The following is a 27,374-nucleotide window of genomic DNA, read 5'->3' as shown; positions in this document are numbered from 1 at the left end:
GGTGTGTTTGCCTGTGGCCAATTAGTATATTTTTGATAGATGGCGCTCATGAAAACTTTAATTTTAACAATAAAAAAAATTGAAGTTAAGATGAATTTATAAAAATTAATATTTAAATAATATGATAATCCTTGCCGTTATTGACTTTAATATGTCGAATAAAGATCTGGAAAATGATAAAAAGAAGTCTGTAAAGAAGTTACTTACGGGTGGTCCAAGAAATTATTGTAAATGTTCGTTATTCCACCTGAAATGTGAATAAACGAGCTGTTTCGTTTGACCTTACACATTTTCGACTTCAGTTTGCTACTTCTAATGGTTATCAGGAGCGTAGTATTACAAGGTCGAGACGATTATTCAGTAATTCGTATCACGTGCTTATAGACTCTCCGCCTCCCATGTTTTCCAAATCTGGAACAATTCTGGAGGCGCTTGTTGGTCATCTAAGAGTTCGAAAGTAGCGTTTGCTAGAATTTCTCTCATTTTTTTTTGTGGACATAAGTAGAGTAGTTAGAAACTCAAGCAATAAATTTCTGATTCGTGACAAACAAACCAAAGTTTGTTACTTACAAGATCGAGCTGGCAAACCTGGAGTAGAACCCATAACTTGCTACAAGGAATGCATGCCTTATCGTGACTGTGGAGCTGAAAATCCAGCTACCACTAATAATTCAGTATGTCCATAATTCAGTCACGATGAATTTGTAAACTATTTTGGTCTCGGCCGTCTGAGAATTGAGAGAAATCTATTTATTTATTTTTAGTAGCTTGCTGCTGCACATGAACCAAGCTGGCCCATACAGTCATGACCAATCAGTAAGGGGACTCCAGGACTTCTATTATGATTCTGCGTTCAAAATCTACACTGGTGTGCAAAACGTAAGGACCAACACTATTTCTAAAGGTTACAACCACAGAATCTTTACTTTACTCTTTACTGATGAGAGTAGATTCAGTCTCAGCAGCGATTCTGGACGTCAGCTAATCTGGCGAGAGGTTGGCACACGGTATCATCTCGCAAACATCACTGAAAGGGATCGATATAGCGGTCGAGGTGTTCTCATCTGGGGAGGCGTTATCTTGGATGTACGTACACAACTCCAAATACTGGAAGACGGTACTATACTGAGGTAATCCTTCCCCATGTGCGTCTGTTCCGAGGTGCCATTCGCCCCGAGTTCGTGTTTATGGATAACAAAGCCACACCCCATCGCAATGCAGCTGTTGATATGCTTTTGGAAAATGAGGACATTGTTCGTATGGATTAGCCTGCCCGTTTCACCGATCTAAATCCCATCGAACACATATGACACTCTCTGCGGAGACGCCTAGCGGCACATCCACACCCACCAGAAAATGTTCACCAGCTGAAGATGGCACTGACAGAGGAATGTACGATGTTACCGCAAGAACGTATCGACAACATTGTTCTAAGTATGGACAGGCGGTGCAAAGCCTGCATCGACATTGGGAGTGGCCATATCTCCTACTGAGGACCACCTCTTGTTCCCTTTGTTCCATCTTTGGCAGTATCACGGCAGCAAATGCTATGTTGCCATTTCTAAGGGACTTCTGTACCGTTTTGTTTCCGTTGTTGTCTCGGTGTTGTTTCCTTCATCATTTCTGTACCTCACGAGGTTCCTTTGGTATGCTTTTCCCATATCCAGGTCACTCCTATGAGGAGCTAAAGGTGAAAACCTGACTGATCCTTAAAATTTGCACACCGTGTATTAAGCACATCGCTTGCCCATTTTACCGTCGGATTTGTTGACTGCTTGTTCAGAACAATGGTAGTCAACCTCGTTTGGTCACGTAAGATTAAAATATTTCAGAAGATCCTCATACTCACTGGTGTATATGACGAACATTCTGTTCCTACTTATTTTTATTTATTATATCAAAATTTATATGAAAATAAACTGTGCTACCAAAAGTATTGGGACATTAAAATAAAACATAACAAAACAGTTCAAAAGACCTCATACCATCTGGTATATGACAAAGTTAAACTAAAACATCATGTTCCTAATTATTATGTCAAAAGTTATATAAAATATAATACATTACCAAAAGTATTGGGCCACTAAAAGAAAACAATAAAGGAACAGTTGTTATACGGTTTTATGAGCATCAGCAACTAAGGCCATATTGCTCTGTGTACATTGTTTGTTAAATTGCGTATGTTCTTAAGTCAATTTGCTGTGTTTGCTGGACGAAACCCTGAGTTTCCGGGAGAAAAAACCATGCTACCCTCACTTAAAACCGACTAGCTCAGCCATGTTGTGAAAAAGGCCCATAAAAATTGCTCCTACATCGATGGGACTCGAACTCAGGTGTGGGGATGGCGGCGATTTTACCAACCGTGCTATCCATGAGGGCCACACAATAACGGTTGACAGACCTTATCTGAATAATGTGTAGGGGCTCCTTGTTCATCAATTTATAGTGTTAATTGAAATATTTCTTTATTTTTCCAACTGAATGGGGTGGAGGAGCAGAAGAAATATTTTATAAGGTAACGTAGGCCTCCATGAACGAGTCGGTTTTTAGGCGAATTAGTAATTTATATCTGTACAACTGTGTGTGTTTGTACTGCGATCTTCGCCTGAGGCCGGCTAACTGCATACCCGATTGAAGAGGCTTTTAGAAAGCCTTCCAGTTTATGACGGAACTTGGAACCCAGACTTCTCCAAATGAGTCGCAAGTAAGGAAACCACTATACTGCCGCGGAAGACAATCCAGCACAGTCCGCTCACAGCTGCAGTTCCTACAAATCAAGCAGGGAAACATCAAGCTTTGGAATTATCCTTTTGCCTCAGCGTTGGAAGAAGGCGTTACCACGGATATCACATGTTTCTATCTGCAAGGTACTGTCCAAAAATCATTGGTGCAGCACGATAACAAGAATAGGAAGTTGACACAATCAGACTTCTAACCATCCATGAAATGATAACCCTGGGTTTATGCCATACTAAAGTTTCATGTGATGGACACACTCTGTCAAGATTCATTGCTCCAATCCTTCAGAGGCTAGTTCTTCCGATGATGATAGTGCGTCTGTTGCTGTCCATAAACATTTTCCTCTGAGGCAGGTTAATTGGTACGATACAGTGCTTGCTGCCACTCGTTTGGGGAGGTCTGGATTCCTCAGGGACCGAAGAAATTTCCAATGTCCTCCTCAGTTGAGGCTGTAGTTGGCTGATTTCAGGAGGAGGTAGTATTTCGGGTTTATTGCGGAATACTCCCTGCTCTTGAGTTATTCTATGTTTTCAGGCCATACAATATATACGCAAATTATAGACATCACATACCGACGCCACATGGCCTTGGCTGCTTCGCTGCTAAACCAACCAACTAACAAACTCTTGTTCGATTCCTAGAAACCTGGGGGTAGCACAGTGATTACCATCCTCTTACACTGGATGAAAAAAGGCCGGAATTTGAATCTCGTAAATGACGTCAGGATTTTTTTATAGTTAATTTATATCTCTTTACAGCTCCCTAGGGTATTTTCGTAACCACAGTTTCCATGATATGTGCACTCACGAGTAGCACTGTGGATACAATCACCATCCTCCCTACACCAAGTGTAAAAGGCCTGGGTTCGAATCCCGTCAATGATGAGATGAATTTTATGGGCTCTTTCCACAACGTGGCTGATTTAGTAGGCAAGGACAGTAATGGTTTTTTTTTCTCCCGGAAACTCCGGTTTTTCAACCAACAAAAAAGAAAATTGACCACGGAATACGAAATTTACAGACACAATATACTGTCGCCTCATAGCCTTAGTCGCTTTGGAGCTTAGCACATACACACGCTATATGATGTGCTTAATCGTTCGTGTTCCAATACTTTTGGTCACATAATGTAAAAGAAAAAAAAACATACGACTGTATACGATTTCTTTTTTTTTTATATTTAAATACCAAATGATCAGAATATTTTGTAAAAATAAAACCTTCCTGATATTCATAATATCTTAATAAAATAAGTTAATATTTTTTAAAAATAAGATCAAAAGTTAAAAAAAGTAACGAGAATACTTACCATTACAAAATCCTAGCAAGAGCCACAAAGTAGGGAAAAAAATAAAAAGAAAAAAGAAAGAAAAAGTATATAAGTACAGTATTTGATAACATTTTGTTAAAATTGCAAAATACTTAAAAATTACTCTCAAAGTTAATTAAAGTGAATAATAATTTTTTTTTTTCGTGTATTAATTAAGCGATCTCATTACAACTTTTTCTACGTGTAATATTAAAAGGATGAGTTTTCGGAGCGATCTCTTAAAGGTAATATAACCCTTAAGGTATGAAGCATTAGGGGGTGTTATCTTATCTTTTCAGCCACTCTTTGAAAACAATGAGGAATCCATCATACCACCGGCTATCCATCATAAACATATTATTACTTATTAGTGGCCTCGGTCTAGTAATTATAACCTACTAGTTTAAGTTCTAGTATATCATTAAGCTTAATACTTATAAAACCGAAAAGCAGATGCTTTCAAAAGTGCAGAAACCGCAAAAAAAAAAAAAAAAAAAAAAAGGAAAAGAAAGAAAGAAAGAAGGAAAAAAAAATGGAAATTATTTAATGAGAAGCGAAACTGTAAACAGATGAGTTGTAACTGCTAATAAAAATGAGATTAAAGATTTTATTGAAGGACATTACTATTGGCATAATGCCAGAAACAAATTAGAAGCAGATGAAATCACAGCATCCGGGCAATTATTACAAAACACAGCGCCACATACAGTTTAAATAAATAAATATTTGAAAAATATAATAAATAATTTGTGATTATAAAATAAAATAAAATAAAGAATTAAACGCGGAAAGTGTAAAGCTAACTTCAGTATTAAAAACACTTCCTGCTTTTAAAATCTAGAAATAGTATTTCTATCTCTTCCAAAGATTTTTTTCTTTTTTATTTTTTGAGAATGTTAACCACCGAATGTCCTCCCTTCAAGGATGAAATTACTGCAAGGAATATGCATGTCACGCATAGCACAGTAACACTTGTTAATGAAACCTGCTAACACAAGCACCAATTAGCTATTGATTGTCAATTAAGTCGTCAAGATATTCCCTATGGGCAATGCTTATGCGACGAACAAATCACCACATACAGGATACTTTTACTTGTGTGATAAATAAGAGATGGGGGGTTTAATAAACCCCAGAGTATTATCTAATAATAACGATCTGTTAAATATAAACTTAAAACATAAAATAGTGATAGGAACTTTTTAAATGTTCCCCGTTATGTAATTACACTAAATTAATCTTATTTTTAAAGTTCATATGGGAAAGATTTATAGGGTACGTTAGAATATATTTAATGCCAGACAAATAGGGGGAAAATTTTAAAAAAATGGAAAAGACTAGTATCAGCCAAAGAACAAATTAATATGTCAATATGTCAGCAAGGGGTGATCACAATATCCAAAAAGATAACGGCCTACAAAACGCCAACAGTTTTACAAAGGAAATTTGAAGGTTTAGAACGGACGTTCGTGAAATTAGTGAAGCAAAACGAATTTTCTTTTACTGGTTGATCAACCAGGATGCAGATAACATGTCACTTAAGCAACCATTGAGTGGATTTTAACGTGACCAAAGGCAGTCTGAGTTTCCTTTCTCACATTCGCCAAGATGGTCATCAAGTGTAGGCCCTAATCAAAAAGGACAAAGCGTGCAAAGTGACAGACATTATCTCGGAGAAGATTCGCTCCGTTTCACATGTTGGTAAGAAGGAAGAGGGGGGCCACTTTGAATATATTTTAAAACACAAGATAATGCACGGATAAAGTGGGATCTCCCTCTAGGTGAAATACAACTTTAGTCCCACCTGCCACAAAGATATCTCTTGATTCTTCGTTCGACACGTTAGCGTGTATTTCCAACGGACAGTCGCACGCGCGCCACCAGAAACCTCGCCCTCTTTTGACAGCTGTCAGTGCAAAGAAGTGATCAATCATTTCCCCGATAAGGATGGGGGAGGGAGTAGAATTTTAATCGGTTCTCCAAAGAAACTGTGGACGTGGGAATACTTCAACATCGTGTACCGAACAAAATTATGAATTTGTTGGTTTACTCCATTAGAAGTCGAAGTTCCTGCATGCGTCTCAATTGAGAAGAGGAAGTGGCGTTTATTCCGCTTCCTGAAATTAAATACTAGGGGTGACATTTTAATTATTTCTCAGGGCTGATAAAAATCATCAAACTGATAATTTTGAGGATTTTTTTTTTTTGTGTTTATATCTCGACATAAACGCAAAAACTCATCTGAGATATAAACATGAGTTAGGAAAAATATTAGAAACATCAACCAGGAAACATATAGGGTGTTTCAATAAAAGGCACACACACACTGGTTTTATTTTTAGTTTTAAGTTATTCACCATCTGGACCTTTTTTGTTGAGCCGAAATTTTCGAATTGTTGTTAAAATTTGACAGTGTTACCGATTAGATTTTACTATTTCTAATTTAAATTTTGCCTAATTAACTACTTTTTTTCTCAATGGGTAAGTTGATACCCGTCCACGGCTTAGCATAAAAACTTCATCGGCGTACTTTTTAAACAAAGAAATCGATTTTATTTGAAAAATAAAAACTAAACAACCATAGCGCATGTAGCGTGAGAGACCACGCAAACTGCCCTTGTATAGCCAGTAGTTTACACCGCTAAATCATAAAGAAAGGTTGCAGCTGTGGTTCTTTTGTATTTTATTTTAAATAAAATCGATTATGTTTGTTTTAAAGGTACACTGATCGGTTTGTTATGCTAAATCGAGGACGGGGAACAACTTTCGCGCTGAGGGAAAAAGCAGTTAATTACTTGAAAATTAAATTTAGAAACCGTAAACCTAAACTGTAAAGCGTACTCCATTTTTTTTTCTTTTTAACAACAAATTCGAAAATTTTTTAGCTTAAATATGACAAAAAAGGTCCAGACGACAAATATTTTAAATCTAAAATTAAGCGAGGTAGACTCCTGTACCTTTTAATTCAAACACCCTGTAGGTAAAAAACATTTTATTTCCTTCCCAGCCATATGGCTGAGGGACATTAACAGTTCATTTTGACGGTGGCCACAAGCGGCGCTCAATTAACGATGGATTGGGTATTTTTGTGGAGTATTGTGGGCTTGAACATTAACACTACCAACAGGCTTATTAAGGTCGATTGTGGCTGTTGGTAGCGTTAATAACGCGCATGGTCACTAATGTGGGTATTACGGGATTAACCTCGCACGCTGACACATAGAAAAAGCACCCCTTTAACTGTGGCGCTGTTTTATCGGCTGCCGTATGCAATTACAATGACTAGTGCCTTGGCACCCTAGGCGGCCGCCTGTCTCGACTGTACCTCAGGCCTGCCCTGGTTATGTCATTCAAAATATAAGTCCCATAGCTCGGATTTTAAAAATTAAAAAAAAAAAAATAATTTTATTTATATTTAACAGGTTAAGAACCCTAAAGTGCAAATATATACATGTTTTACGATTTTATAAAAAATAAGATTTTAAAACATTAAATGATTTATAACTAATTAAATTATATAAATAAAAATTAAGTCATAATTATTAACAAATAATTGATAATTTACTACTGTCAAGCAAATAACTTAAAATAATTTGTAAATTAATTTTAAAAATGTCTTTTTTATAGATGTTTTAAGTGATAAGTCCATCGTTCTCTTATTCAACTGCAGTGGTTTTTGAACACACAAGAGTCGTGAATCCTTTCAGGGGTGGGGCGTGAGGCAAGGAGAGGAGGGGGTGAACAAAAAGTTTACAATAATGAGTGTACTGTAGACATTCCCCCAGTTTTAATTCTCTCAACTTACCTCAGCCTGCAAATGAAAGTCAACGATCCTCCCCCTTTTTCCAACTGAACGAATTGATGTGTCCGGTAATTCTGCTGTCCGCAGGCGCCAACTAGGCGTGAGACGACGTCTAGTAGTAGTGGCGGTGACGGGAGCACGTGCCATGGTGTGATGGATAAGTCACGCGCCGCGCGTCTAGGACGCCAGAGATATTTTAATTGCTGATATTTTTATGCTGTGGTCCCTCTTTTTGACAATTAATTACGTTGCCAGTACAGATACAATTAGGCAATTATAAATCAATCGTTAAACAAAATACTATTACCGTAATCAATAATTTTGTTAAAAGTCTATGCCATTGTGTATGATAGGTCATTAGAGGATTTTTAAACAGCTTATTAGAAGGGACAGATTATAGAGCGGGCGCATTGTGCTGCTATCCTTCAATGATTCGAATAGTAACTGCTATATATTAAGCCTTTCAGGGACCTGTATTCGTTTGTGGAATATAAATAAATAGATTTATAGGATTCTTGACACGATTCGTCATTAAAAGCAGAACTATTTTTTTGATTGCAAAGAAGAAAATGAAATATTACTACGCAAAACTGACCAAAAGATGGGAAAATTGGCAAACGTTTTTCAACGCAAACGAAACATAAATGCGTACACTCAACAAAAGATGGTTAATGTCGCGCAGGCTTCTTAGCTATAAACACAAATTCAATAAATTCATTAAATAACAAAGATTTTTCTCTTTTTGAGATTGCAAGAAATTCATTTATTTTTGCAAGATTTATATTTGTATTTGCAAGAAGTTTATTTAAATCTATTTAAATTTAATTAACAAAATACTATTAACGTAAATAATAATTTTTTTAAAAGTCTATGCCATTGTGTATGATGGGTCATTAGAGGATTTTTAAACATCTTATTAGAAGGGATAGATTATAGAGCAGGCACATTGTGCTGCTATGTATATCCTTCAATGATTCGAATAGTAACTGCTATATATTAAGCCTTTCAGGGAACTGTATTCGTTTGTGGAATATAAATAGATTTATAAGATTCTTGACACGATTCGTCATTAAAAGCAGAACTATTTTTTTGATTGCAAAGAAGAAAATGAAATATTACTGCGCAAAACTGACCAAAAGATCGAAAAAGTGGCAAACGACGTTTCCAACACAAGAAATGAAATATAAATGCGCACATCTCAACAAAAAATGGTTAATGTCGCGCAGGCTTCTTTGTGTTCGTTAGCTAAAAACACAAATTCAATAAATTCATTAAATAACAAAGATTTTTTTTCTCCTTTTGAGACTGCATGAAGTTTATTGATGGGGAAAATGTTCATGCTAAGCAAAGAAATTCATCTCATTCCAAACTAAAAGAAACATTCATTTTTCAAAACCAGCATGTACGGAAGAAATTCTTCTCCGCGATATAACAACGTTTTCACAGCCTCCCGTAGCGGTCCCTAATCAGCTATGCGGAGAACGACATGCGGGTCATCAGCGGTCTGGCAAGATTACAAAGTGCTGCCTTTCAAACCCTTAAACTTGAAGGACACACGTGGGCCCAGCCAAGATGATGTCTCCATCGGTGAAGCAGCGAGGTGCACAATGTGATTAATGGGAAACTCAGGTCACGAGACTCCGAAATAACACCAGCCTAGTTAAAATACTAAATCGGTAATTTTTCTCCTACTCTCAACTGACGGTCCCGTCGAGTCATTCAGACACTACTTAAAAATTGGGGTCAACAGGTTAAAGTATTTAAAAGTGATGGAAGATATCGCAGTAAACGGATATAAGAGGATATTTATTTACAGTTCGCCGAAATAAAATAAAAATAAACCAATGTAATCTAATCGTAAAGCCTAGTGCAATAATACACTCACTGGCCAAGAAATTAGAAACCTTTTGCAACTGGCGTCAACAAATAATTAAATGTGCGTATGCCTATATAAGTTGCCACACGGTATGATTTTTATGGGCCTGTTTCACAATGTGGCTGAGTTAGTCGGTCTCAGGCGAGGGTAGCATGGTTTTTTTTCCTCCCGGAATTCGGATTTTTCGTCCAGCAAACAAAAAATCTACCTCAGAACATACGCAATTTACAGACACTATACACGGAGCAATATGGCATTAGTTGCTGGTGCTCCTAAAACCCCATTACAACAACAACAACAACAACAAGGCGGTGTGATCACAAGTTCCTTAGTATTAGATAAATAATATACGCCTTTCTGGGGCTTCTTAGTCGATGCGGTCATGGAGAAAAGTGATCTTTCTGATTTTCAGAAAGGTGTTGTTGTTGCAATACATTTAGCAGGAACCAAATTTGAGAAAACAAAGAAATCGCTGGTGTGTTGAAACTAACCATCTCAAAAAGTATACAATGGGAGGAAGACGAAAGGATAATGCAACTCCAAAAGGAAGAAATGCGCCAGGAAGTCGGTACTCTAATGGTAGGGAGAAAGTGTGGCGTGAACCCTATGCATCAGACTGTCTCCTGTTCACCACTCAAAGCGGCTGTAGGTGGTATCGTGACATGGGGTATATCCTGTTGGTACAGATTGGGTCCAATCATACAGTTAGATGGTTGTATTACTTTCAATGAATATCTTCCTGTCGTATCGGACAAACTTCACCCTGCAATGCTTTATTTTTATCAAGACTGCGATGAATTCTTTCAAGACAACAACACAACAATCCATCGTATAAAATTTCCATCTGAATGGTTCGAGAAACACTCAAAAAATTTCCAACGTCTAACCTGGCCGCCTAATTCTCTAGATCTGAATCCAGTTAAGAATGTCTGGGATATGTTGGAAATTACAGTTTGGTTTCGCAGTTCTCTACCTACAGCTGGCAAATATCCCGACGAAGATTGGTCAAATCTAGAGGTGGGCTTCCTGAGAGTCCCACAGGCATCTAGTGGAACCCATGCCACGACGTATACATGCTGTTGTTCGAGCAAAAGGTAGCCCTACTAGATATTGAATAAAGTTTTCTAATTTTTTGGCCGGCGAGTGCACCAAAACTGCAAGATGACATGCCCAGCATGAAACGCATTTTTTTTTTTTTTTCAATTTATAATTTATTCAATAATAAATTATTTTTAATGTGCAAATTAAGGTGGTCCATCAAATTATAATTTTATAATCCTTCTAAGGGCTTAAAATGGCTGGCTCATTTTATGGTAACAAAGTTCCGCATATTTATTTCGAATGATTTCCTTTCTACTTCTAAAACCTAAAGTCACCATAGGCTGCTCACCGTTGGCGTGTTGTGATCATCAGAATCATAAATGGAAGCCTGGAAGCGACTCCATTCCACCGCCAGCTGTCAGAGAGTGGATAGAGCAAAATGAGGAGGATTTGTCCTGGACGGGTAGCACCCGGGCTCTTTCAATCAGAAAGAGCCTAGATGCTACCTGTGAGATGGAAGTGGGGTTTTCCTTATAATTCATCAAAGGTTGGCTCAACTGCATTATTAGCATTTTTCGGGTATTTTATTTTAATTTAGACAAAACAGAGGGTAAAAAGAAGTTTAAAATCATACGGAGGTTTAGTCCACTTAAGGAAGAAATCTGTGAGCTTTATTTCATGCCGTGGCCGAGTTAGTCGATCTTCATCGAGACCATGAAGTTGGAATTTTAATGCGGATAAACAGGATGAACGACCGTGGAACATGCGCAATTTACTGAGAGACTACTGACGCCTCGTAGCCTTACTTGTTTTGATATAAAAACAAAGAACAAACTGGATCTAATCCACTGTAGTTCTATCTACATGGCAGTCGGATTGTACACTGGCGTGCAAAACTTAAGGACCAACACTATTCTGGTGGATGTGGACGTGCCGCTAGGCATCTCCCCAGAGCGTCCCACGTCCACATCCACCAGAAAATGCTCACCACCTGAAGATGGCACCGACAGGGGAATGGGCGATGTTACCGCAAGAACTTATCAACAACATTGTTCTAAAACACTATTTCTAAAGATTACAACCACAAAATCTTTACTTAAGGTACTCTTTACTGATGAGAGTAGATTCAGTCTCAGGAGCGATCCTGGACGTCAGCTAATCTGGAGAGAGGTTGGCACACGGAATCACCCCGCAAACATCACTGAAAGGGATCGATATGGCGGTCGAGGTGTTCTCGTCTGGGGAGGCGTTATCTTGGACGTATACAACTCCAGATACTGGAAGGCGGTAATCCTTCCCCAGGTGCGTCTGGTCCGAGGTGCCATTGGCCCCGATTTCGTGTTTATGGATGATAACGCCACGACCCATCGCACTGCAGCTGTTGATATGCTTTTGGAAAGTGAGGTCATTGTTCGTATGGATTGGCCTGCCTGTTCTTCCGATCTAAATCCCATCGAACACATATGGGACGCTCTGGGGAGATGCCTAGCGGCACGTCCACATCCACCAGAAAATGCTCACTAGCTGAAGATGGCGCCGACAGGGGAATGGACGATGTTACCGCAAGAACTTATCAACAACATTGTTCTAAAAATGGACAGGCGGTGCAAAGCCTGCATTGACATTAGGGGTGGCCATATCTCTACTGAGACCATCTCTTCCCTTTGTTCCATCTTTGGCAGTGATGCACCTGTGTCATGGCAGCCAGTAATAATAATAATAATAATTTTTCTGTTTATACTCCGGCACGACAACCAAGTCAGTGGAGTTTACAATAAATCGTCAGTACAAATATTTATCGTATTTAGTAATCACGGGCTTGAACCCCGGTCCACTCAAGGAACGCGTGCTATGCACTCTCGCTCCTGACCACTGGGCTACGTCAGGACTATGTTGCCATTTTTGAATAAAGTCCCTCTGTACCGTTTTGTTTCCGTTGTTGTGTCGGTGTTGTTTCCTTCATCATTTCTGTACCTCACGAGGTTCCTTTGGTATGCTTTTTCCATATCCAGGCCACTCCTATGAGAAGCTACAGGTGAAAACCTGACTGGTCCTTAAATTTTGCACACCAATTTAGTCCAGGCAATGTAGCCTATGACCCCAAATTGCAAATATGGACTTATACAGTTATATATACGAAGACACCCAAAAGGTTCACTATTTTTCCAGACAATCTTTGTCGTTTTCTATAGGTTTATGTCATCTGGACAGAAAATCCTAGCCAGTAAAGTTCTTTTCAATCTCTTGGAGCTATTTTTTTTTTTATTCAGCAACAAAGTTAAAATTTTATCCCTACACTTTCCTAGCACACCTGTATTAGAAACATAGCCATTTAACTGCATTACTGCCAGCTTTTCTCTCTAACGAAATTGGTAGCAGTGCTAAAGCGGGTTGGATTGCTTAGAGAAGAGTTTCTTAACCAGAGGTCCATGCATTGATCAAAGATCAGCAAACTGATTTTATTAAAAGAAAAAAGAGAGACCAGTCGTATTCATTTTTATAACAAACGTATTTCCGTGGTTAATATAAATACAAATACATGATTATTACAGCGGTAAATTCAAACGCGCGTACAATTCTATCCAGCACTTCAGCACTCGGCAACACCTGAGTGCTGAAGGAAATTTTGCTTCTTCAGCAGGTGCGTTGTAAATTATTGGAATAAGTTGCCTTCATTGGTAGTTGAGGCCGACGGCTTGGGGAAATACAAACACCTGGATACTTATGGAAGGAGGATGTTGTTTGGTTTTAGCGCATTATGAGTCTTGATCACTGCAGCCTACTAGAAACCCTACTATCAAACTTCAGGGCCAAACCATCAAGCTAGTTTCCACGTCAAAACTACTGGGAACAGTACTTGACCCTAAGCTCACTTTCTCTCCACATCTTGCACACCTCCATGCGAAAGTGAGAAACTACACTGCTCTCATTGCACGGGTGAGTCGTCGTGATTGGGGATTGAATCGACGCACTCTTAAGGTTCTGTACAAATCAATCTTCCTTCCCTTCATAACGTATGGATCTGGGGTCTGGTTTCGCAGGGAACTCTTTACAACAACAAACGTAAACTGGGAACCATCCAGCGCACCATCCTTCTTACTATTACAAGGGCATGCTGCACAGTTAACAACCCCAGCCCTTCAGGTTCTTGCGGGCGTCCTTCCGCTTGATCTGGAGGTTATTCGAAGGGGCCTCCACTACTGTCTATCCAGGGGCATACCATCAACTATCCTTGGACACTCCATCAATAACCTGAATGAAATCAGGCAGGAAAAGAAACAAATTGCCATCTTACTACTTCAGACTTGGCAGGACAGATAGACTGCTACCGACAAGGGCCCAATCACCAAGAAATTTATACCTTATGTGAATGCCGTATTTCCCAAGTCTCCAAATTGGTTCTCTCCTGGTCTTTATACCACCTACCTCATTACCGGACACGGATCAATAAACCACAAACTAACATCCAGGGGAATCATTGACACCCCTACTGTGCATGTGATGAAATAGAAGACTGGAACCATCTAGTATATACCTGTTAACACTATGAGGATCTCCGCAGCATCCTGTTTACTCGTATACAAGATAACCCCTCAAGGAAATGAACACTTATTCATCACAGAAGAAAACTACTACTATGAGTTTACCAAGTTTGCACAAGCCATATTCACAAGACGGAGACCCTATTTCCAACGCAAAATAGGAACACCCCAAACATCTGATCCTTACCTAACTGGCCATCCGATCTTAACCTGGACAGGATCAACTGGCCCATGGGCCACCTGATTCGTTAGTGGCAACTTACACGCAGCTCTCTCGCTGTGTCTTATTTATTCTCCTAGGCAGCCTGGCTACCTCCTAGTAGTGTGTGCGGGCCACGTGGAGTCCTACCAGGGCCCCTGTGGCCAAATGCTAGAACACACAACAGAACCTAACGCAATATGTCATATACAACACACGACACTTTTCTGGCATTTAAAGTAGTATTGTATTTCTTCACAGCGAACATATGGCGCAGATGTGGGAAACCAGAGGTGGCGCCTGACCCTAATACTATGCACACTATGTATATAATGTCTGTAAATTGCGTGTGTTCTGTGGTCGATTTGCCAGGTCATTGGATGAAAAACCCGAAAGTTTTCGAGAGAAAAAACCATGCAGTTCTCGCCTGAGACCGATTAACTGTTCCTATCTACTTTTTACTCTTTTTTTTTTTTTGACAGGTGCAGCAGAAGCCTGCGGCTTCCTTGTTATATGGCTAACAAGTGAGAAAAAACGTCCACAAAACTTTCTTGCGTCCCAGACATTTACAACCATGGTGATTATACCAACTGTAGCACAGTTGGTATAATCACCATGGTTTAAAGGGTACACGGAAGGAGGAGACATATTTGTGTTTCAAACAGTTGATTGCTATTTTCATTTCGGATCATAATGTACGTATAAGTGCTTCAACACACTTCATAATGGACGATGAAAATCCTCATCCTGTTCCACTTTGGACATGCACTGCTTTCAAATCCCAACACATTCGTGTTTGCTTATCACTACGGCCCAGTCGTTAGCTCAGTGGTATTATAATTACTGTCCTCCCACACAGCATAGAAAAAGTCCGTGTTCGAATCCCGTCATAACGAGAGGAATTTTTTTGTTTTCCTTCTTTCTTTCTTTTATAACCTGGCTGTCAGTCGGTCTCAGGCGAGGGCCCTCGTGGGCAGCACATTTGGTAGAACCGCAGTCCTCCCTGCACCGGGTGGGAAAGACCTCAGTTCGAGTCCGGTCGATGATGTGAGGAATTTTATGGGTCTTTTTCACAATGTGACTGAGTTAGTCGGTCTCAGGCGAGGGTATCATGGCTTTTTCTCCCCGGAATTTCCGGTTTTTCATCCAGCAAACAGAAATTCCACCTCCGAACACACGTAATTTACAGACAATACACACGGAGCAGTACAGCCTTAGTCGCTGATGCTACTAAAACCCTACTACAACATAGAGTTCAGGCAAGAAACTGCATGGCTTAATCTTCCAGAAACTGGGGTTTTTCTCCAGTAAAGAATAAACCGACCGAACGATACACCCAATGACAAACACAATACACTGTCGCCTCATAGCCTTAGTTGCTTTGGCACTTAATACACGCTTAACAACCTTCTCTCAACACTATGATCACGCCTTGCACGTACTCGGTTCATGTTCGGTTCAACAAAAACAATATAGCCAAGAGAAGGTTAAGTTACATTTCAAGGAAGGAAAGATGATAGTCCAAGAATGAACCTTGAAGTAGCAGATGAAGTACAGTCGTGCTTCTCTGTCACTTGGAGGTTCATACTTGACCTATCGTCTTTCCTTCCTTCAAATAACTCGGCTACCTGAATATGACTGTTCTACTTAATGAATCCGGTTTACAAGCGTGCTGGATGAACTTATGTCTCCTAGCCACTTTTCCCCCAGTTTCAAACAAAATTCAATCACTCATCTTTTGAAAGCTGCTTTTGAAAGATCGCTGATATTCCCATAGTGAATTGTAATTAATATAAAATAAAAACTTTGGCATTTAGCCTTGCGCACTTCTCAACAATATTCTTTTCGCTTTTTTTGGCTTCTGCATCGGAAAGAAAGTCTCTTTAAATCAAAATTTTTCAGCGACCAGCTTCAACGCTGTTGTTGTAAAAGTTTTAGGAGTATCAGCGACTAAGACTATATTGCTCCGTGTATAGTCTGTAAATTGCGTGTGTTCTGTGGTCGATTTTCTACTTGCTGGAAGAGAAACCCGCGTTTCCGGGAGAAAAAAACATGCTACCCTCGCCTGAGACCGACTAACTAACCCATTGTGAAAAAAGGACATAAAAAATTCCTCACGTCATCAACGGGACTCGAACCCGGGTCTTTTCCACCCGGTGTGGGGAGAGCAACAATTCTACAAACTGTGCTACCCACGAGGACCCGCTTCAACGACATGAAATTGTCATAAATGTAGACAAATGTTAGCACCATATTTTCTTTTTAAACTCGAACAGCAAAAAACTGTGATAGCTGAAGAAAACAGTTACCATACTTCTGCCTTTTTAAATTCTTGGAGATTGACGATTCTTCGACTACTGGAAACTTTCATGATTAGTTAATAGCAGTGGTTTTTGGGTAGCAACTTCCACCATACACAGTCAACATTATGTTATGAATTCTTGTAGTTCTGGTCCTTCGGCACTTCCCAATTGAATCACTGCACGCTGATCTACTGTGGACTCACCATCAATTTGAACAGGCCTTTAGAGCTATTGTAATTTTTGGAGCTCCAGATAAATTCGACTATTGGTACGCAGAACTTTGTACTTGTACATTCACTAGGTGGAAAAGACCTGAGTTCGAGTCTTTATGGGCTTTTTCACAACTTGGCTGAGTTAGTCGGTCTCAGGAGAGGTAGCATGGTTTTTCGTCAAGCAAACAGAAAATCGACCTCAGAACACACGCAATTTATAGACAGTATATAAGGAGCAACATTGCCTTAGTTGCCGATGCTCCTAAAATCCTACTACAATAACTTTTACCCTAACTACTCAGCTACAGGCAATCCCCGTATAACACGGTACTTCTACAATACGGTTTCGCTCTAACACGATTGTATATATTAGGGCTACCCGTAATCTCTTACATATACCCATATATGTATTATGACTGTAAATTGCGTGTGTTCTCTGGTCAATTTGCCTGTTTTGCTGGACAAAAAAACCCGAGTTTCTAGGTGGGGGGGAGAGGAACTTTGATATCTACGCCCGAGACCGACTAATTCAGCCACGGAGTGAAAAAAGCCCAAGGCTGAGTTTGTCGGGCTCACATAACAGGGTATTTTTGAGTTTCTGTGCGGGGGAAACCCTGCTATTATGATGGATGTAATTTTTCAAACTTTTCACTCTTTTTAAATCCTTGTTGTTGACTCGCTAGTCAAAAAAAAATTTCTTTTTGAGAAATCCCTGCATTTTATTTTGTTGGAAAATTCCCGTGTTACGTTCTGTGCTATTGAACTTGTACTTGTTAAACTTGTGGAAAAATCTAGATTTAAAAATTTTATTACTGTTGAATAGCACACCAGGCCATCCAAAAGATTTAAGCCATCCAAACGTTGAAGTTATGTTTCTACCGCCACAGTTGTACTGAGTTAATACAACTTTTTTTCATTCAGCCATTAGATCAAGGCATTATATCCACCTTTAACACTCATTCCATCAGAAAATCGTTACAATGGATTTTGGAAAAAAATTGATTCGGAATCTATTGAAGTAATGGAGGCATGGAAACATTTCTCAATTGTGGATTGTATCAGAATCATAACTTTATCGCTGAAAGAAGTAAAACCGTCAACGTTAAAAGCGTGTGGGTTGAAAAATGTATGGCCAGAGTCAGTTCAGTCAAGAAATATGATCGAACGGGCAGAAAACGGAATCAGTGCGATAGTAGAACTTGCTACGTTGGTAGGAGGGGAAGGTTTAGATGATATGACTACTGAAGCCCTCGTGGGTAGCACAGTTATTATTATTATTATTATTAGCCATATGGTGCAAGGAAGCCTGAGGCTTATGCTGCACGAGCCAAAAAAAAAAAAATTCTGAATTACCCTGGGGGAGGCGGAGAGAGAGAGAGAAGTAGAAGGGAATCACCAAGAAAGAGAAGAATGATGATATCCAGCTCAGAACCCTGGGTGTGCCAAGCCCATACTCATCAGATGTGAGCCCCTGAGGTTATTTTGATAAATCGCCCTCCTCCCCACATCGGGTTCGAATCCCGTCGATGAAGGGAGGAATTTTTATGGGTCTTTTTCACAAAGCGGTTGAGTTAGTCGGGCGAGGGTAGCATGGTTTTTTCTCCCGGAAACTCAGGTTTTCGTCCAGCAAAACAGAAAATTGACCTCAGGACACACGCAAAATATAGACAATATACACAGAGTAACATGGCCTTAGTCACTAATGCTCCCAAAAAAATAAAAAAAGATATGATTACTGAAGCCGTTCAAGAATTACTGGTAGAAAAAGAAGCCGGCGTAGCGGATTTGGTGAAAATGGCATCGGAGGTAAAATCACATAAATTCAGTTGATGTATCGCAGATGAAAATTCCAAACTTCCAAATTTTATACTAAAAAGCATAGGGGAAGGCATGAAGTTAGCCGAGCAATTAGAATCTTATTTTTTTGAATGCAGATTCTTGAATGAAAGGAGCCCAAAGTTCAAAGGGAGCTTCAAAAATGCTTAATTCCATATGATGAAATTCACAAAGATTTATCAAGCAAAAGCAAACAAACCCAGATTACTGATTTTTTAAAGAGAGCAGAAGATACACGAAATCTAGAATGGTGTATTTTTGTTAGCTTTTGGAACGTAACCCCCCTTTTTGTACTTTTTCTTAGTCCCGTATAACACGGTTTCGCACAACACGACATTTTACAGGAACCTAATAACCGTGTTATACGAGGATTACCTGTAATCGTGTACCAAGGTAAAAAACAAACAAGTATGTATTTGTGTCCTAAAATGAAATGACTTCCATCCCACTACTTATTAAACAACCTTTGAACGTGACTGATAATTTTCATTACCGAGAGTTTCATGTTTGATCAAACAAGATAATAAAACCACAAAAAGGAAAGAAAAAAAAAAACAAAACTCTGTCAGCATCAAGGTAGAAAAATTCGTTAATATTTATCAGTAACGTCGTTAAGGACTATTCTCTTAATTTTTTTGGACAGAGAAAAAGCTAAGTATCTGGCATTACCCAGATCATTCAACTTCTCTTTTTTTACACTTCCCTTGTTTTACAGAACCTTATTTTGAGGTCGTCGACTCCAATAAATAATAAATAATAACTAACATAAGCCGAAATCCATTTTTACGACTTGAAGTTCCATGAAGCATATACCAGTTAAGATCTACAGTTAGGATTAAGTTTTTGAAATAAGATTTATTGGTGCTTCAAGCTGTTGAAATTTTGCATCGATGTGTGTCCGTAAACATCAAATGACCACTTGTACCTACCAGCGATAAAAGAAAACTGCAAGAAAAAAAAAAACAAAAAAAGAACTTCTCTTTCGTTTGTTGGCGTCTCACAGACGCCTCTCTTTTAAAAATTTACTTTTTTTTTTTTAAATTTGGGAATAAAATCAAAGCTCCCGCAATTTTATGATACCAATATTCTTTAGATTATTATGCAATATTTTGTTTTCGTTATAATATACGTACAATTTGTTCTGCGTTTAACGGACGCCAGAAGAGAGATAATGTCACGCTTACTCTTACGTGGTATCTCTAAGACGCCAGTGGAGGTTTACCAAACTGTAATCTCAGTTTTCCAAATCATAATACAATTCGGTAAAAAAAACAACTAAAAATGAATTTTTTATAATTAAAACAAATGGCATCTCACAGACACTGCTCGAGCATACTTGTTCTATTTAGAGCGAAAGTGATGGAGGAATAATTGGCAATACCTGCCAAACAGCTATAGGTGATTCAAACAATTTATGAAGAAAAGCACAAACCGTGTATTCGGGGATAGGTGGAAGATTGGATATCCAGGGAGCATGCTGTATATATAAAAACTAGAGCACCTCAGACAAAACAGTCGTGAGTGGGACTACACAGGCTGATAATTTAATTCGTAGAATGGCAGCGCCATCGTACAACTACTCATGTTCACGCGAACTGCTGGTGAATAGTAGGAGAGTATATGTCCACGATTCCGCTGACAATTACAAGTTCTAACATGACTGGTAGTCAAAGTGACATTAAGTTACGTGCATTTTTAGAAGGTGGAGAATGTGGGGCCACAACGTTCATCCTGAAAGACTTATTAAAAATAGCTTCTGGGAATATTTCACGCAGGGAGTCATCGATGGCACAAGTGTAAGTATAATCTCCTTCGAAGTACAGTTACACACTTCAAAAATGAGAGACCTCAGCGGTGAAGATTAAAATTAAAATAAGTCCACGGAATCTAGATTTCTATAATGATCATTCTTATACTACGTGAATATTAAGATAGTTTATTTAGCTATCAACTACATCATTATACTTTAATGTGACATTTCGGGAACCTTACCGGTATCCATCATCAGACCATACATATGTCGTTGCCAGCCTCCTGCTTGCCGAATTGCCGATAAAGACGCTAGCAACAGCCTATGTATGGTCTGAGGATGGGTTCCGGCAAGGTTCCCGAATCGTTACCTAGATGTATAGCGATTTAGTTAATATCTAAATAAACTATCTTAATATTTTATTTAACGTCCTTCTCCAACTATATTAAAGTAGATCCATTCCGAAAATTAAACGATCAGCAAGAAAAAAAATCCGTACACAATATTTGGACAAAATATGATATGCGGTCCCTGCACAGGAAACCGGGGAAATTCCCCCCCCCCAAATAATAATGCTCAAAAGCCAAATTTGAGGCTATTTTCTTTATTTGAAAAAGCGAATAATCTCAAAAGTTTAACGAGAATAATCTCGAAAGATAATATAATTGATGAGACAAAACCTGGGTGAGGAACAGTCACGGGCTCTGTCTGCCAAATTAGGGCCCTATTGCCCAACTTATCTAGGCACATATTTGGTTTTGCAATACAGTATTAATAATTCGAGAGGTGCAATTCTATTGTAGAGGGCGCTAACTTATATTAATAATTTTCAGTGAGAGGTAAAAATGGATTCAATTGCAAAACACGTAAGTACAGTAACTAATTCTTGACGTTAGATTTGTAAAGTTTTCTTTAATGAAATTAATTAATACCGAATCCTGGTACGAGTTTCTATTCCTTCACTCCTGCGAATTCTCATAGTATTCTTTATTATTACGTGGAGAAACGGCATTTTAAGATACTCTACAGCCACGGGAACGTACTCGCAAAAATACACCGAAATCGGTAACATGATAAGAAAAGTGGGGTGAACAGAGACTAAAAAAAAACAGAAAAAGAAAAAAAAAAAAATTCCACTTTCGAAGTAAAGCTAACAGCGAACGACGAATTCTAAACTAATGATGATAAATGACACAAGCGAGACGGCAGAGCACGTGCGGCAAGTGTTTTTGCAGCTTCGAAGCAACACTTTCAGCTAAAACATGCATCAATCGTAGTTCTGAGCCACGGATTGCTTGTTAGGCCGTTGCTGAAACGTTGTAAACATCGGGGCACGTGCGAACAGGCACCCCCGATAACAACCAACGGTGACAAGCCGCAGAGGAATTACGGCGTCTGTACATGACGTTCTACAGAGGACTACAACGTTAACTCTTACATTACAAAAACTGACTGTTGTGTTTGTTTGGCTTTAAGGACGGAACCATGCGTTTAGACGCACCGCGAAGTATGTATTCGTTCGACCCTGGCGGCCTTTCTCTGTCCCCTTCCCCTAAATACCACTCTTCATACTGGATTCGCTTTTAAGCCAAAAAAAAAAAAGGGGGGGGGGGATTGAAATCTGCTTATTTAAAACCGACAGAGAATTTCCAAACTGCTATGAGATATCCGAAAGGGTGGGAGTTCAACTCCCAATCTTTAACGCGTCTTTGTTTTGAAAAGAGTTAAGGAAATGCGAGAGACAAAAAATCCTATTTAAATAGTGCAACCTTGATATAATGCACCTCGTTATTCAATGGTTGCAGATATAACGTGGGTGTTGATCATGTCCCCCAGGAGAGATCAAAAAATATTTATGGCAAAACAAATTTCACAAACTGAGTATCTCATAGAGGGCATTGCTTATAATGTTTTATGTACCTGCTTCGTATTTAACTATATTATTATTATATAATATAATAAACCATATAATAAGTTAAGGTTATGTAATAATTGTTCGGTTTTCGTAGTAATTATTAAATGTAAAAAAAAAACAACTGTAAATATAAACATTGATAACAAAAATTAAGTTCTATTTTGAAAATTGCATAATTAGTGGTTAAGGAACAGTTCTTGCAGCCTGTGATCTTCAGCATTTTATCTATTTTGGCCCCTAGCCAAAAAAGGTTTGACACCTCTGAATAACTAATCAGTCATGTAAAAATACATGCAAAATGATCACGTGATGTAATACTAAAATATCAACAGGGAAGGAACATCGTGGATCTAGAATTTATAGCTATTCCACTGTCTTGTGAAATTGTGCATGAAACAAATTGCCCTTTAACTTTCCTTGTATTTTCGATTTTCTTTGCTCAATATTTATTATACAGTTAAGAGGAAAAAAAAAAAAAAAAAGAAGGAAAATATACCTTTGAATGGGCCAGCTTTGGTTCTTCTTTCAATAAATTAATGAGGCCAAAATAATCACCCTTGGCTGCTTTGATAATCCAGTCTTTCTTTCTAGGATCAAGCTATACAAAAATAAAGTTTAATGAAAGAATTTTCTGTATTTTACAACAAAATTGTGTTTTACAATGGATATAGCAAACATCTGACCCCATGTAATTCAATATATTTTTTGAAATTTATTTTGATAACATTTATTTATTTTATGTTAATATTTTATTATTTTTTAATAGTTTCTTTATTAATTGTAGTAATTGTCTTTTAGATAATTAATTATCAAAAAAATGGTGAATGGAATTGGTGCTACAGTATTGTGTACTATGAAGGGTGTGAGCAGGGAGTCTTTTGTTGTTTGTAGACCCTAGGTACTCTACATTCTGAGGCTTCACTACATTATCAGACTATTAAAATATCAAACCTATTAAGAGCCAGGGAACATTGCCCCAAGCTCAGAAAAGATCTAAGGAGACTAGGAGCAATAGGAAATGTACCTGATATGTCATGATCTAAACATCCATGTATACAGCCACTATTAAAATGATTTAAATATTATATTCTACATCATTCAGTGCAGAGTAGTCCCAAAGGAAGGTTACTGCATTCGCTGGAATTCAGTCATGTGGTACTTTCCGGTTTTTCTGGTGGTAAGGTTTTCTTCCTTTAAAAATGCACTGTATCAAAGAACTTGAACTTGCTTTTTTTTTTTTTTTGTGCCATCACAGCTAGAAGATAGATTTTCGTGCATAGACACTACAGCAATCATGATTGTGGCCAGCACTGACAGACATGATTTTTGGTGGCAAAGAATTTTTACATTTTAGTTGAATTGATAACTGACATACTACTTCATTATTGGTCAGTCCTCACTGGGTCACTAATAATAATAATAATAAAAAAAATTATTTATATACATGTATATATAATCCATCTGATGCTATCGGTAACAGTTAACCGTGGACATTTAGTGTATACTAAGTGTGAGATGGAAAATCAGTTCATTGTTTTGGTGTATTTTATTCATTGGAGAAACAGGTAGTTTTTATTTTTATATTTTCTTTTATCTTTTGAATCATTTAAATATCTGTTTTTGTATAGGACAGGGGTGGCAAACCCATGGCACGCATGCCCAAAGTGGCATGCATACAAATTTTTTGGGCACGTGAAATTCAGAGCATCCCAAAAAAATTTTGAACTTTGAAACAACAGTTTACATTTTTTTATGAAGCATTTTATTTTAATACCTCTATTAAAAGCATTTTTAAAATAATGTCTTTTATTTCATTCTTTTTTTGTTAAGCTTTTGTCAAGTAAAACGTGTATGAGAAAAATAATGATATACTGTGCAAAATTCCGAGGTGCACGCAAGGGTAGCTTTTTAAAAGATTTAGCCAAAGATTTGCTACCCCTGGCATAGGATAATAGGAATATCATAGGGATTACAGAATAACAGAATTATTATCATAGGATAATAGGATTGTAGGATAATTATCATAGCATAATAGGATTACAGGATTGTTATAATAGGAATATTATAAGAAACAGGATAATTCCAATTCAGATTCAGATTCCAATAAGAATTTTTTTATAGCTTTTTTAGTTATAATATAACAAAAAAATAAAAATATATTTTTATTAAATATAACAAAATATATTTTGTTATATTTAATTATTTATTATTTTATGTTATAATTATTTATTATTCTATTTTTTGGTGGAGGGGAGGGGACCACTGATAAAACTGCCTAAAGGCAACTTGTAGGCACATGGTATTTTTGATGTCACCAGCATGTAACTTGCAAGTTAAGCGTAATTTCTTTTTCTTTGAGGAAAAACAAACAATGGGACTATTCTCAGTTAATACGTTTAAAGGATTTGGCTATTTTATTTTTAATAATGAAGTATTTACATGGCATTACTGATGTATGTGGCAAATGAGAATGCCATTCTAGAATATAAAAGGATTTTTTTTATATATTTTTAAAATTAATAATTTTAGTAGCTTCATCATTTTAATATTCAGGGTTGGCATTTAAGATTGGGAGAACCAGGTGATTATGTTGTAACACCTTGACACTTGTACCAGTTAAGAAAGTTTCTCTGATGACTCAACTGATATTCATATTTTATTTTTATTATAATTAAATTAATAGTTAAATATATTTATCATTTAGTAATAGTTCTGCCTGATATGAATAAACAATAAAAACAGTAAAACAAGTAACATTTTTTTTGTTTTTTTAAAGTTAATTAATGTATTAAACAAAAAAAAAATTGGACAGCTGGATGTTAATTGAACTTTCTTTGCAGCCAGTGCCAGATTAAGGTACGGGCTAGCAGTGCTCTTCCCCAGGGCAGCATTCTTTAAGGGGATGCTAAATTTTACAAATCATGAACAAAAAAAAAAAAAAAAAAAAAAATATATATATATATCCTTAGTAAAAGGGTGGTGAAAAAGCTTTCTGCCTGTGGAGCAAAAAGTACCTTGGTCCAGCCCTGTTTGCAGCATAGATAATGAATAAGCAAGGATAAGAAGGTGATTATCCCATTGTATAAGGCATTAGTTGGGCCACATCCTGAGTACTGTATACAGGTCTGAAGGCCTTATTTTAGGAAGGATGTACAACTACTGGAATGGGTACAGAGAAGGGAAACAAGATCGGTGAGTGGAACAAAAGAGCTCTTACCAAGAAAGGCTTTAACTCTGAAAACTGCTTGTTTGTTTGTTGTTATTTGGTTTTTAGGAGCATCAGCAACTAAGGCCATATTGCTCCGGGGATATGCGGTGGTCATTCCCTGACCTTTCTGCATCCTCCGTATTTGGTGGTCACGGGCTCGAATCCCGGTCTAATCAAGAAGCATGTGCTATGCACTGCTGCTCCTGCCCACCTGGCTATGGAGGTGCCGCTTTAACTCTGAAAACTGCAGTATCTGGAGACTAGGCACCTGCGAGGTGATCTGAATGAGGTGTTTAAGGCTTTGAATGTATTGAGTATGCTCAATGCTGATGGAATCCTTTCTCTTGCTCAGACTATGCATATGAGGGGGCACAAATTCAAATCGAGGAAAGACAGTTACAGAATAGATTGTACCGAAGTTTGCCTTTAGCCAGCAGATGGTTGATTGATAGAACAGGCTTTCATCTGTTGTTGTGGAAGTTGATAGGTTCAAATGGAAAAGGCTTATGTTCTCAGAGTTCATAATGTCAATAAATTCAGCTTTTTCTAAGAAATACGGAATACAGGTTTATTAAATTCCTTTGATAGGAAGACAGAAACAAGTTATAATAAACATTTAAAATAAACATACGTCAATAGTTTTTTGGCATAGGTTGCCATTCTTCAGTCGAAAAACGTTGGTACAAAATAAATAATAAAGAATGCCAGGTATGGTGGTCATGCGAGGTGAACCGTGTAAGCAAGTGCTGACAATAATTAGCAGTTGGATGTAGAGGCTTGTGGCTGCAATTGCAAAGCTTGGGTTTGCTGTGTGTGCCAACATCCATCATTCAGGAGGATGGCTGCTTCAATGATGGGATGGACATGACCTCCTTTGTTCCAGTTAAAAGAATCATGACAAGTTATAAAGTGTAATGATTCTAACCAGGTGCGATGGTGGTACTGATGAGAATGGTCAATAATCTTGATGCTGTGTCGGGGGTTGATGTCGTGCTGGGTCAACCAGAAGTGTTCGGCGACAGCTGAATGCTCCACATCAGCGGAGCACTCAGCTGTATGTTTATTTTAACTGTTTATTATAACTTGTTTTTATCTGTCTTTCTATCAAAGGAATTTAATAAACCTGTATTCTGTATTTCTCAGAAAAAGCTTAACTTGTTGATAGTTGATAGCTTAAATAAATTCATGGAAGAACTATTATTATTATTATTAGTCATAAGGTGCAAGGAAGCCTGAGGCTTATGCTGCACCAGCCAAAAAAAAAAAAAAAAAATCAATCCCATGTTATCCTGAGAGAGAGAGAGCCAGAGGTAGAAGGAAATCACCAAGAAAGAAGAATGATGATATCCAGCTGAGGACCCTGGGTTTGCCAAGCCCATACTCACCAGATGTGAGCCCCCTGGGGTGGACTAGACAAACTATTGGAGGGAATGGATAGGTGAAATGGGAAATGTTGGTTTTTTTTTTTCGGCTGATGCGGTGGTGTAGCTACCATGTAGGCAGGCAAGGCAATTGCCTCTGGGCCCGGTGTCTTTGGCTGTCTCCTCTTTTTGCAATTTTCATTAATTAAGTAGGGGCCCGAACATGTTCATTGCCTCCGGGCCCGAAAAAGGGTAGCTACACTACTGGGTATAAGCTTACCT

The 27,374-nt window shown here is 38.1% G+C and overlaps 1 protein-coding gene across 1 annotated transcript in view; it reads right to left on the bottom strand.

Annotated features, from left to right (window-relative positions):
• The window catches only part of LOC150082583 (uncharacterized), a 96,048-nt gene that overhangs the window by 9,182 nt on the left and 59,492 nt on the right, over window positions 1-27,374 (bottom strand). Inside the window, exon 6 of the mRNA XM_090377841.1 lies at window positions 23,020-23,121. Within this exon, the coding sequence (XP_090233967.1) occupies window positions 23,020-23,121 (102 nt within the window). The remainder of the gene's footprint in view (window positions 1-23,019; window positions 23,122-27,374) is intronic.

The sequence above is a fragment of the Mastigoproctus giganteus genome, chromosome 7 (genome assembly GCF_048544385.1).
Source record: "Mastigoproctus giganteus isolate SK-2022 chromosome 7, ASM4854438v1, whole genome shotgun sequence".
NCBI classification, from domain to species: Eukaryota; Metazoa; Arthropoda; class Arachnida; order Uropygi; family Thelyphonidae; genus Mastigoproctus; species Mastigoproctus giganteus.
The sequence above is the reverse complement of the archived record's forward strand: the minus strand, read 5'-3'. Positions and strand labels throughout refer to the sequence as shown.